At 35.1% G+C, this 13,770-nt stretch overlaps 2 protein-coding genes across 7 annotated transcripts in view; both read right to left on the minus strand.

The window, feature by feature from the left end:
- Positions 1–6,837: 6,837 nt before the first annotated feature.
- LOC115246318 (splicing factor U2af 38 kDa subunit-like) lies at positions 6,838–9,057 on the minus strand. The gene is made up of 5 exons (XM_029825041.1): positions 8,630–9,057; positions 8,457–8,544; positions 8,088–8,154; positions 7,644–7,932; positions 6,838–7,557 (listed from the first exon to the last, which is right to left on the minus strand). Exons 1-5 carry the CDS (start codon positions 8,671–8,673, stop codon positions 7,323–7,325), a joined length of 723 nt encoding a protein of 240 aa, XP_029680901.1. The 5' UTR covers positions 8,674–9,057; the 3' UTR covers positions 6,838–7,322.
- Positions 9,058–9,564: 507 nt separating this feature from the next.
- Positions 9,565–13,770, minus strand: part of LOC115246313 (acyl-CoA synthetase family member 2, mitochondrial) — a 13,352-nt gene continuing 9,146 nt past the window's right edge. For all 6 annotated transcript variants that reach the window (XM_029825033.1, XM_029825030.1, XM_029825031.1 and 3 more), the window contains exons 4-9: positions 12,599–12,782; positions 11,664–11,873; positions 10,904–11,038; positions 10,641–10,754; positions 10,310–10,546; positions 9,565–9,984 (exon numbers count right to left, since the gene is read on the minus strand). In XM_029825033.1, the coding sequence (XP_029680893.1) occupies positions 9,685–9,984; positions 10,310–10,546; positions 10,641–10,754; positions 10,904–11,038; positions 11,664–11,873; positions 12,599–12,782 (1,180 nt within the window). In that variant the 3' untranslated portion in view covers positions 9,565–9,684. The remainder of the gene's footprint in view (positions 9,985–10,309; positions 10,547–10,640; positions 10,755–10,903; positions 11,039–11,663; positions 11,874–12,598; positions 12,783–13,770) is intronic.

Below are 13,770 nucleotides of genomic sequence, written 5' to 3' on the forward strand. Positions count from 1 at the left end.
TCTAAGCAAACATTATGATATGTTCATAGCGATTCAACATGGATATAATAATGTTTTAGTTATTAATAATCTATGCGAACCGCATTGCGGTGCAGCGCGTTGATCTCATAACACAGTGCGGCGTAATTCGTGATTCCATTTTGAAAAGAAAATAATTTTCATTTAAAATGATATATATTATATGTATAATCCCAAGCTTTTATTAAACTTTTTTTATCGATTATCTTTTATCATCATGTTTTAAATTTAAATATAGAGAGATTCTGTAATCCATTACATAGTTGAAAAGAGGATCTCTACAATCATCATTCTTTTAAACTAGAGAGCGCAAAGTAACCAGACGCTTTTGCAGGGTGTATGTATGTTTTCTTTTTAGTCTCACACCTGTAGGTGTTATGCGAGCAAAGAGCTGAAAAGTCAACGAGTTTAAATATCCGCCGTGCACGTGTCAACGGAACAGCGCAAGTCCAGCACTCTGACATCCGAGGTTTTCTTTCATACTCGTTAAGCGATCCTACGCGGATAGCCTTTTAGTCTAATTCGTCGTATAAAATCCCAATTAAACGCTCGGAGAACCGGATTTCCGCGTCCCATTCGAGTTTCCTCGCGTTGGAAAAGCCAATAGTGAATCCACGTTCTCGTAATTCCCCGCGGAAGCTTTTTCGGATAAAGACCTTTATTGGCGGCGAAAGATTTGTAACGGAATAGACCTATCGCACAAATTCTATCGGAAACGCGCGCAAATTCTCATATCCGGCATAGCTGCATGTTCGTGCGTCCTTTGATCTTGAACAAAAGAGCGCACAAGCCCTCAGCAGTATAAGGAAGTACCTTGGAAATTGCTGTCGGTATGAAGAAATATGTAATGTGGCGAGAATAGTTTCAACATTTAGTTAGAAATCTTTCGATCTTTAATTCCCCAATCAATCCTACGTTAATCGCAAAATATTGTACAAGGCCTATTAATGTAAAAATTGTCATTTTTATAAATTCTTATATTTATAATCGCTCTCGAGATTTATACTTGAAAATATATTTAAATGCTGTAAATCTCTCACACAACAACAAAAAATTACGTTAAATAATTGTCTGTCAGCGATAGATTAAAAACAATAAATAATTGACAATTATATCTTGTGCTCTTACATTTCAATCTCCAATCTTTTCGACAAATTGTAAGTCACGGGATTTTCCGAACAAAGCTATCCGATCTTGCAGCGGGAAAGATTCTCAAGAGCACTCGCGCAACGGCTCGTTTCTTTACCGAGACGCTCCATTAAACATCCTCAACTACTTCTACTTTTGCAGATTTTTTAGAGCTCGTTTACTTCCCATTGTTTTGCCTCGCTTCTTCTTCCGGTTCTGCTTGTCAGGAAGCTTTTCTTCTCTGGCAATATTAATTGCAATTAGTAAGTCAAGACGATTACGACGGAATAAAATGGACGGAATAAAACGTGTCATCGTGGTTGCATTCGTTTCTTCTTTAATTTTCTTCGTTAAGTCTATCAAACACTGTATTTCTCGTTTTTTTCTTTCATTTTCACAAAGACGAGCCACTTGTATTTAATTTCGGGTAACTTGTGAGCGCGATATATCTCTCGTCGTCATTATTTTCGACAGCTAAGAGAACTCTGACCTAGCTTTATGGACCACCTACTAACCGTCAGAGCGTGGCCGGGTTTTCCCCGCATTTAGCACCGAATTATTACGCTCTCCGAGCGTTCTCCATTCTCGTCGTTTTACCTCTCCTCGCGTAATCTGTCGCACCGCCGAGCGGAACCGATGCCAACGGATGAGGGGAAGGGGAAATGAAGAGGCAAAGAGGCGAAACTGCTTTTTGGCTGGATGTCGCGTTTTTGACAAGCCCGTAATTCTCGCGCGTCTCGCTGCCATTATTTTCCACCCCTGGTGTCGTCATCCCTTTTCACGTGCGATCGAGCATGGCTGGAATGCCATGTTGATCGAACGATTCGAGAGCCTGAGCTCCGTGTTCGTAACAATTTCAATAAAATTCTGAATTGTTCATCGTAAAATCATATTGATTCAAAGGCGGCAGAGAAGATGGTTTATGGAAATGTTTCTTTCAACTATAAAAAGAGTGATTTTTTTTTTATATTACCAGAAACTTCTCTTTATATCAATTATATTGATATACACACATATATTGCTTCTGATAATATTCGAGTTTAAAACGTGAAAAATTCAAATATACCCTATTCTAAAAAAATATCCATTTTTAAAAATATCCAAAATTACGCGCGTAATTTCGAACGTGACACTTGGAGATCCGTCGCGACCTTATGACTCGAAAGACGCGTGCGCTCTCAGCCATCTAGATTCTTTCATTACATCGATGTTCTCGTAAATTACCGCCATAGACCGAGTCGAGTGTTTGCTCTGCACTCGAGAAGGCTCAGCCAGAGTCTTTGTATTTGAATATTGCTGTCTAGGATCGCCGAGACCGTTTATACGGTTGCCGGACTCGGGCCTATCCACGGATACCGATCCAGACTCGATGAGTTTCGCTGCACGAGTGCAACCGGATATTGCAGGGCTGAGCTTAAAGGGCTCGCGAACTGCTCCGAAAGGCAGAAGGAACAAGGGGAGAAAGAAAGGGGACGAATTCGTCTTTTAAGTAATCGTCGGCCCTTCGACGGAGGTATTCGTCGCGATGAGAAAGGAACGAGGCGAGGTGCAAACGACGCGGCGGAGAACCGAGGTATGCCGGGGACTCGATTAAATAATTAAACGAGCCCCGAGGCGCCATATTAAATTCGCCGTTATTCTGCCGTTCCTTCTTGGGAGTCGTTTCACCCTCGACGACGACAATCTCCCTCTTCGCCGGCGCAGCCTTTTCCATTTTTTCCATTCATTCCTCGTGCCCCTCTCGTATCCCCCGCAACAATGTCATTATCCATTATCGCAGTACAATCGAGGAAGAACAAAAACAGATTTCGATTATGCCGATTGCAATGAATTCTGATGAACTGGTTTTCTCTTCTAAAGAAGGAAAGAGGAAGAGTGTAAAGAACATCTCTCGTAAATCTCTCGGATCGTTATATCGCTTCCCCATCGTTGTGCAAAGTATCCCGAGATAAATATATGCCCGATTATTGGAATATGTTAATCAAACGATTTTAAGTAGGGAGAGGAATATAAATATAGTGAATGAAATATATATGCGTTAAGGAATATTTCTGTCTCACACATAACAATTTCCATTCGTGAAATAAAGAAGATATCGTGACACGTTATCGCGCGCGTATAAAATATCAACGGTTTAGATTTATGAAATGTTCTACGTGTATTCTCTCTGATATATATTGTTTTAATTTTATATGTATATCTCGCGTTACTGTTCCATTGTACCGTCGATAATGTATATTACACTGTATATTATATATACAGGATTGATGCGCTTTCATTATAACCGTGTAATAAAATACATTTTGTTAAAATTTCACGGTACATAATTTCACGTTTGTATGCAGATTCGGAAACACCATCAAGCTGAAAGACGCTTTATTGTAAATAGTTTGTAATAAGCGCCCCAATAACCGTTGAAAAAAATTACGCGAATTAGCGTAAGTAACGACGCGAGATATGTAACTATCAGCATAAGATATACATATTTTCAGTCGAGACTCGTGCACGATTAGATCATCCATGTAGATTGTTTTAACGCCAACAGAAGAAGCGGATCGGTTTTTTGCAAAGGTTCGGGTATAGTCGTTGAAGCGTCGTGGCCGGGCCGCATTTGCATATAAACGAGAATTCACCGGCGTGGTAACGCTGAAAACGCGCCATTTTTATTATTATACCAATTAGGTCGTCACGTTGCGCGTACTACAAATTTCCACCGGTTATTTTTCTCCATACCGATGCATACGCCCGCCGGTAGCCCTCCGTGTAGTCGTCTTTGTCGGATCACCTGCAAGATCACCGGCTGCGGAGCCTGCATCGAATTTCGGACACGCCTGCCCATCTTTTTTTTCGAAGCCTGCTTTTGGTTCGGGCTTTTCGCAGGCGGCATTCGATGCCCCGCGATTAAATGGCCCCGCGTTTTTTTTTTCCACCATAACCATCGAACCAGTCGTCTCATACAGAGGGATTGAAAGGTGCTCTCTCCTCCCCCGCCTCTCTCCCTTCCGCTCACGCCATTGTTCGACACGCAGTTATCCGTATTTTATGGAATGGCTCTCTTTTCCTCGACAGAGCCCTCGCTTCCTCTCCGTTTTCATAAATCATTTATGTCTCTGACGTTCGATTGCAATTTTCGCGTACCGTCTGCTAGGTCGATTTAATCTCGTTAGAGGCGACGAAGAGAGGGCAGAAATAATTCATCGCTGATAATATGGTCTATTACTTGATTTTGCACATAAACGTTACGCTAATACGGTGACGTTCGTAATTGTAATAATAAGAAAAATCGCGATATCAAACGCGAGCAGCTTCACCGACGTGATTCTCGAGATTCCCCGATTGTTATTTGAAACGTTTTCAGTTTTCAATACCAAATCGATCTCGACCGGCGTAATTGCCAATCTTCGTCGTAGTTAACGAAAGACGGGGACACGTCCTGTTCCGGAAAGCTCGATACGAATAAGCCGATCGAAGATGCATCGTCGTGCCACCGACATTCAACAGTGCCCAGGCCCTTCCGGCTCGATGACGTTTGACAGCTCGTTAGCTCGTTTCCCCGACGAGGGAAATCGCGGTCAGGACTGTCCATTGTTCCCATCAGACCCGGTGGGCGCGCGATTTTCTGCGCGCATATTTCGAGATTCGGCCTATCTCTTTCTCTCTCTCTCTCTCTCTCCTTTCGTCTCTCTTGTCCTTCTGCCCTCATTATCTGGCAGCATAGAAACGAATCTCTCTTTTGTGGCCAAGAGATGTCTGGCGGATGGCCAGGATTAATTATAGTACTCGGATAGCCTGTTCGTGGATTGTCATGCTCCGTTCCTGGGCTTTCAATTTGCATCCTCACGTATTGATGCCCGCAGGATTTTCTGTCTTATTCGCGGACGAATTTTTTATGGAATTTACCGTGATGTTTAACTAAAGAAAACGCAGAGAAACAATTCCGTAAATCTATTAGCTAAAATTAATCAAGAAATAAAGAGAGCTAAGAGATTCTAATTAATTTCATTATTTACAACATCTGTTCACATGAAAATATGCACCTCTCCAAATTCATAAGAATATTCAATGTCCGTGATCGATGAATCATAATTCATTCATTCGTCACATGTAACATAACAAAAATATGGAATAAATAAAATAAAGATATGGAAATTTGGAAAATCAAAATTCATTATATAATGCATTAAACCACGATGGAGACTTACAATGTATTTACAGATCATTCATAATCGAATTTAACATATGGGTGCAAATGAATAATCGTGTACATAAATGTTTTGCGAAATCGGCTATGTTTTATATAGTTGTATTACGTGATTGTATGTTAATATTGTGGACAATCTCGTTCCTCTGGACACGAACAAACGTGTTAATTAATCGACTATGACTCACCGTCGCGTTGACTTATCGTCAAAACATTTTTATTTCTTCGGAAAGCGAAAACGAGCTGACAGAGCAATCTCGAAAAGTAAGATAAACCAGCGAAAAGAACAGATATCGGTATTCCGATAGCCGTCCAAAGGAAAAGGCAGGTGTTCTTGGGAGGCAGCTGCAATCACGACCACCATCTGCTGTGGTAATGCACGCCCGTTCCAAGTTTTGAAGCGAAGCGAGAGGCCCATCGGCCCCGAGAGCCCCGCCAATTAGGCCCAGCTGAAACACGTGCCCGATACGGAGGAACCGATTTCAAGGAGACGTGATTCTCCTTGAAAACCCTTGGCTGTCCCTCCCTTCATCTGCGTTTTCCCTTTTTTTTCTCTTTGCTTTCTTCTAATTTTTTTGCTACTCTTACTTGGCTGCGCGCACGCCCGCCGCAGCTTCGCATCATCTTTCAACAACAACTTGTTGAGCAACAGTTGGTCGGCACGAGACAACGAGTACGCACTGGTGCGAATTAAGATAAAAAAATAAAAAAAAAGGACTTGACATTTGCAAATAATTATCGTGCATAAAAATTGCGAGCTACTATTATTAAAAAACTGCTATTTGATTGGTATTAATACGGAAAATTTTATGTTTAATTTAATATATCTTTTTAAAATATTTCTTAAAAGAATCTTTAGATTTATAAAATTTATATCTTTCTGGAATAAATTTTGTTTCATGAGATAATTTTGATGCAATTGCATATGATACAAGATGGTTGTGCTTCATAAAAATGAATATTTTTCGAGAAAACAATTTTTATTTTAAAATTCATGTAGATTATTTTTTTATATACTTTCCTCGAAATTTGTGGACAAAGTATTATTTTTCGAATAATAATTCATATCTGAAAAAGTAGTTTGCAACAATAAAGAAAGAATAGAACCTAGTTATATACGAGATACCACAAGCGGAATCTTACGGCAAGCGGTACAAGTTTCTTCAGTATCATAAAATGTTGGTAATGTAAAATTCGATAGGACAGATATTCTGTTTGCATCTTTCGTTTTAAAAACATATTTTGATATCTCCAAAATATCTGTAAAATGATTATTGAAATACCAGATATATGATGAGATTTCTTATAAATATATTACTATATATTATCATTATCTAAACAAAATAGGAAAAATATATGGATATGGTGCGTTTTATATATATATATATATATATAACTTGCGCATAAAACAAATAATTAATCATTAATGTAGATTTAAAGTTTAATATACTGAATGTGAATAGGAGAAAAAAGGGAGAACACTCTCAATATATTTTTATCAACCCTTTAATGTAAAAACTAAAAATCTATGTGAATACAATTTAATCTTAGGCAGAACAAACCATTTTCAAAAATATGAAAACCCAAAGAATATAATCATAATATTCATAAAAATTAACATTTATAAAAGTAATTCGTTACTTGAGTATCGCTGAATGAATGCTGCCTTCTATATCATAATCACAGAACTTTTATAAAGAGAGAAAAAAATCGATATATTTTAGTACTAGGTGATTAAATATATCAAAGGTTAAAAAAAACAATCAATTCTTTAATGTTATACAACACAAAAATTTTTTATACACTTTTATGTATAATCTTTTATACTTTTGATCTTTCGTACATTTAATAATGAAGAAATAATTTTGCAAATGATTTATATTCAAATATATATCATAATTTCAAATAAAATTAGAATCAATTTAAAGATAAAAAAACTAAATATACTAAAAAGATACATTGACAAAAATTTATTTTAATAACGACCAGATCGGCCGTCCCTGCTTTTTTCATCTCTTCCTTTACGCCGATCTTTAGATCTGGATCTTCTGTCACGGGATCTGGATCTCCTCCTGCGGTCGCGACCACGCGATCTTGAGCGCGATCTGGATCGACCTTTGCCCTTCTTTCGGCTATATAAGTATCGACGAAGTTCCCGCGAGATAGGCTTCAAGTGCATGAAGTTACAAAATCCGGATCGTGTACATTCGCTAAACACATACAATTCATGTATACGCTCTTGTATCACATTAGGCTGCATATTATCTATCATACTTTATATGATTGTGTTAATTACCCCATTTCATACTGACGACAACAAGCCTCACGGAAATCAGTAACGGGCGAGAGCTCGGCGTAAACCGGTCTGCCGCCGAACCAACGATTGTTCAGATCATTGACCGCCTTTTCCGCATCTTCCTCTCTGCGGAACTTGATGTAAACGTTTCCAACTAGATGATCACCAAGATTATCGCACACATTCATCTCTTCGATCTCACCGTATTTGTCCTCGCATTCGATAAAAACGTCCTCAAAAAAGTTATCATAATGCTCTTGCATCTCTTCGTCCGATACATTTGCAACCACTATTGTAAAATAAAAAGATGTACTAAACTATGTGATACTTATCTTGCATAATACATTTGTTTTCATTAGAGAGCTTAATATGTTTTTATCTTATATAATATATTTATATATATATATATAATGTTTTTATTAAAACTTATTGCAATGTACTTACGATGAGATCCATCTGCGCTTTTGGCAGAATTTTGAGGGTTTACATATAGATTCTGCAGTAGACATGTCTGAAGAATACAGTCTTGCATAAACGATATATCGCGAAATAAATATTTTTTGGGATCAATTTGAACCATAAATGATTCGATTGTGTCAAAGCACGAAACAATCAAAATAAAAATACTGATATAATTCAATTGCATTAATATAAGATTTTATATCATGGAATAATATATTTGGAGCCATACACAAGAATTGTTTTTGCAGTTTTAATGAAATAAATTGGGAGGTATATTCCTTTTGCAAATATACTTCCAAACATAAACATTGCTATGTGCAAATTAACGCATAAGATATGCAAATTTCTTACTTGGCTGAAGGTCGGCTTGTTATGAATTCGCGAACAACGATCACCGTGTCGACAGGCGCCAATCTTGAAATAAAATGAGCAATTGACTCTGGAAGAAGTAAATGACTCAAGTTTACATTGCGATCATAACCTAAGAATCAAACGCATAAAATTTTATCTGTATCTGGCATTACTTGTCCTTCTCGGTCCCAAAAATTGACGCCAGATATTCAGCCATGGTTCGAAAATCATCCGATTCGACCGAGTCTTGCAATTGTATTATTAAAAGAAATTATTTCTCGCTTTCAAAAACACCGTAACATTTCGCGCACGACAACGAATAAGTACATATTAGGAAACTACTTTACCGACGCGACACTTGTCCATAGTCCATACTCCGATTAATATTTCTTATTTATCAATTTATGAAAACATCTCAATAATCAAATACGGCAACGACAATGCACTCTTAGCGAATTGATTTCACAATCAATCAAAGAGGCAAAATCTTTACAAAAATAATTGTTTTACAATTTTACATCGATTGTATCATTAATTAAATTAATTGAAATTTGCTTGAAAAATCAAGTATTGACTTGTGTCACTTAAACGAAAGACACTCAAAGATATAGATATCTTAATCCTCTAGATTAGAGGTCAAAATAATGAACCGTTTCAATCTTAATCATCAACTATAATGAAACAATATAAAAAATGTTTATATTTTGAAATAAAAAATGAAAAACATGAAATATCTTGCAAAACCTTCATGTTTTGAACATTTTATGCTTTAATATGCAGATTACTTAGAGAAGATTTTATTGGTGCAGATTCAACAGATTCGTTAAAAAAAGCAAAATTGTATTTTTTTCGATGCATTATTGTTGCATTCAAGAAAAAAATAAGATCGTTAAAGGATAATATTGTTATATATGCTATCGAACTTGTTTTTGTACCACTTTTTTGTATTATCAATCGTTCTCAAAAAAATCATAGTAGACGATTTTGTCCTGGATCATTCTGTGTATCAGGATGTACAAAATTTGTATACATTGCATACATTGATAAAAAAATTTGTTAATATATGTTATTATGAAAGCAAATAATAAAATAGACATGACAGGAGCTGCTTTTGATAATATTTATTTCATAAATAATAATGGGTGATCTTAATAATATTTTGTTTTACAAAATACAGTATTAAAAATTAAATTTCATAAAATTTTTGCGTTAAAATTAGCTGTTATTATCATAAGTGTTTTGGTGTCGCCGGTATCACTCCACTGTTCTCCAATTGTTTCTTTAAAAGGAATTTCTGAATTTTTCCACTAGTGGTCTTTGGGTATTCATCTACAAAATGCACATAGCGCGGTATTTTGAAATGCGCTATTTTACCTTTACAATAATCTGTCAGTTCGTTTTTTGTCATTTTTACATCATTGCTAAGTTGAATGCACGCACAAATTTCTTCTCCGTAAACTTCGTCATATGCCCCTATAATTTGTGCTTGCATTATTTTAGGATGAGTCATCAGGAAGTCTTCGATTTCCTACAATAAAAGGCAAAATGCGCAATTTGTGTAGTACAAGTGATGTAATACATTGATTTTTGTTTCAGAAAGGTGGGAATCAAAATCGAGTCTAGAATAATAATATCGTTGAATAGTAACAAACAAATAAATCTATAAAAGATTTTAAACATTTATATTAAATTTATAAAAGAATTTATATATAGATTGCCATTTTCGAAAAGAGCTTTAATAACACGTTCTTCTTTCTTTAACACATTATAAAGTAACACGCACATTGTTTTAGACATGGCATGTAGTGCGAATTATATACTAATAATGATGCGTGACACTTATATAGTTTTACCTTAGGGAAAATATTTTCTCCTCCCCGAATAATCATGTCTTTCAATCTTCCGATTATAACACCATATCCGTTTTCTTGCAAGACGAATTGATCGCCAGTTTTTAACCAACCATCCTGCGTCAATGTCTTCCTTGTATTTTCTTCGTCGTTCCAGTACTTTAACATATTGCAATATCCGCGTATCCAAAGTTCGCCAGGTTTTCCGAAGGGGACAGGCAAACCGTTTTGATCGACAACCTTTCCGTCAAATACATTAACAAGACTTTAAAAGCTATAATTCTATTTTTAAAAAGAATATTGCGTCGAAATATACGTATAAATTAATGTATACCATTGCTTCGACATGATCCCCTAAATGACCCACAGTGTTCTCAGCCAAGTGGTTATCCTCTCCACGTATCGATTGAAATACTACAGCTGTCGTTTCCGTGAGACCGAATATGCTCTGTATAATCGAAAATTTATTATAATAATATTCAGATTTTTCGACTAAATCCGATTTTGGCATGTTAAAATTGTCCTTCAAGATTTGTAATGCTGATTGCGTGATAAATGACAGATGCTAAAGAGTCATAGCCTTGCTTGTCAACTTACCATTATATCATTAAAACCGAGTAACCCTCGTATTCGCTTAAAAAGTTCAGAAGGAGCGGGTGCACCACCGATAATACCTGCTTGAAGACTATCCATCGGTAGCTGCAACTGCTGTTGTGCCTCGAGTAAGTTTATCTAGCAACCAGACGAAAATGAGATTCAACTTAATTAAAATATTAATTTTTATTAATTTAAAAAAAAAAATTTGGTCTGAGAACAATATGAAAATTGATGGTATATCCCGTACATAAATTTTAAACAAAGGATTGTAGCGCTTTTCGAGATTAATATAACGAGTCTAGATTCGTTCACAGATCAGATGACCTTTAATTTTAAATTTTATCTAGCCTGCATGACTTCAGCGATTACTTATATTGCACGTTCCTATAAATTGCGGCTGATTATACTGTAAAAAGATATATATATATAAAATTACATAAACATGTGTAAAATTATACAATAAATAATAGAAATATTATACATTTTTATTACTTATTGAGTAATTTTGTATTTATTGTTTATATAATTTTTATATATATTTTTTTACATATATTTCTTTAATGTAGCTTCTTTTCGATGTTAGCTGTCAATCAATGACGCGTTGTTAAGAATATTTATTTTAATGTCATATCCAAGCAAATTAAATGACACAATTTTCATGTATATAAACGATATATTATTATAAAATTTGCTTTATCTACTATATAGAATGGAAATTTCTCAAACGATCTAGTTTGCCTTGTCTTCTGTCCTTGCTTACCCACATAGTTGGCGTTCCATATGTTATGGCACACTTTTCTTGCGCTATCGCCTTCAAAGTTTTTATCGGATTGAAGGAACGTTCTTCCAGAACGAGAGTACTTCCAGTGTGTAAGATGAGTATATTGGCCATTGTTAACCCGAAAGCGTGGAAGAATGGTACATTTAAACATATTTTGTTCTCGGTATTTATCTTCGCTCTTTGTGCATTCTGTCACATATAAAAAGATAAAACTATTTTTTGAAATATTAGATATAGCTGTCAAATTTTTCATTTCAGATTAATTTAAGATATCCTGTGATTATCAAGACATTTGAATTAAACAGTTTATCCGTACTAAATTAAGAACAATCTAAAGACAAATCTAAGAGATCATTGCATTGATTCCAAGGCCAAGTGAGTAAAAGTTGATCATTTTATTCTTGTGTGTCTTTTTTTGTCTTCTAACTAAATAAAACAATGTAAGATTTTTTGGAGCAATTAAATAACGAAAAATCTACAATTTAAACTGATTTATATAAGAGTAAATTATTATTAGAAAAAGTATCGTCTTTTCTAATTACTTCGAAATTTTACAGGCATAGAAAATAAGGATAAGCTAATAACATAAGCAAATATTTGTGCATATATGAATAATGAAGCTTGAAGTAGATTTAATAAACACATTACAACAAGATAAATATAGAGAAAGAGAGAGAGAAAGGAGAAAGAAAGAGAGAAAAATAAAATAATTGCTTTGTTCTATTTTAGGAAGAAATATTCGTAACTTTGTTGACAAAAAAAAATTAGTTACTAATAATTATTATAGATTTATATTAATTAAAGTTAAAAAAGAAAATGCTTTCTAAATATTTCTTCAATATATTTCTTCACAAATCTAACACAACAAATTATAAAGCAATTAATAAATCTGGTATTTAATTTAACCGTCTTACCGCTTTGCTGTTATTTATAAGAGACTTATGTGAGATGAGAGCGGCTTTGGACTTGCCAGTGGAACCGGACGTAAACTGTATATTGCAACCATCGTAACAGGATATTTCGGTCTGCTCGGCGGCGATCGCCTCCACTTCCGCTTTTGTTGCCGAAGTTTCAACATCAGTGAAACGATGAGTACCGCTATAAATTAAACATGCTAATATCGCTTACATCGCTTCTCAATGACATGTTGTTTACGAGCGCGAATAGATAGATCTCTGTGAAGCTATTAGTCTAATTGCGCCATGATTCTTCCATACGACGAGGATTATTAATCAAATCGGTTGATCGGTAAAAGTCGGAGAAGTACTAGGTAAATGCGTGGGATCCTTGGAACAGAAAACATATGATGACAATACGTAAAAAGCAGTTTCGACGAAAATGTTTGTGAAAATGCTGATTAACATTCACTTCGATGTTTCGCTTTACTCTGTCACCCTTCTCAGTATTTTAAGTCGTTTCATTCTTCATTTTTTTTCTTGACCTCAAATCGATATGCTATTCTTACGTCATCAAACAGGGCATTTATGCCTTAGTCATTTATCAGCGAATATATCGAAATCGTTATGATATCATGTTAATTATTTACTATAATAGGACTTAATATAATTTTTTTTATGAATATATTAGAGTATATGTATAAAGCATATTAATTTCTCTAATTTATATAGAAATTAAGTATAATCAAATAATTATATTCAAAATGTTATCTATAATAGAAAAATGGTATTAAGCGCCCAGAAAATAATCTACAATTGCAGAATGGAACAATAAGAATCACACAGATTGTAAAGAATTAACATTCTAATTCTTAAAATCTAGTGGGTATCATATGATATATGTATGTGTATAATACTGAAATATCTATAAAAATGCAAACACACGAAACATGATTTGATACAGCAGTCACGACGTGTTCTTAATCCATTTGGTAAAATCGAGCAAAAGGTTCCAGTCAGTCAAAGTGCGAGGTCTCACGCGATATTCATGAATCAGTGAGGCAAGTGTTTTGATGTGTGGACATATTAAAATTTCACAAATAATCGCGTTCGAATTTACAATTTTTAAACTAGCAAGGCCAAAAGAAACCAATAATCATTTTATTTAAATACATTATAGCATATATATA

The sequence above is a fragment of the Formica exsecta genome, unplaced genomic scaffold (assembly GCF_003651465.1).
Source record: "Formica exsecta isolate Colony F162 unplaced genomic scaffold, ASM365146v1 scaffold1473, whole genome shotgun sequence".
Classification (NCBI taxonomy): domain Eukaryota; kingdom Metazoa; phylum Arthropoda; class Insecta; order Hymenoptera; family Formicidae; genus Formica; species Formica exsecta.

What these genes read in the sequence shown, in the direction of transcription:
- LOC115246318 (XM_029825041.1), bottom strand. Translation starts at nt 8,673, where the DNA reads ATGGCTGAATATCTGGCGTCAATTTTTGGGACCGAGAAGGACAA. An exon ending in AAGCGCAGATGGATCTCATC is followed by an intron (nt 7,933 to 8,087) that starts GTAAGTACATTG and finishes ATTTTACAATAG; the next exon opens with TGGTTGCAAATGTATCGGAC. An exon ending in TGTCGTCAGTATGAAATGGG is followed by an intron (nt 7,558 to 7,643) that starts GTAATTAACACA and finishes GTATGTGTTTAG; the next exon opens with CGAATGTACACGATCCGGAT.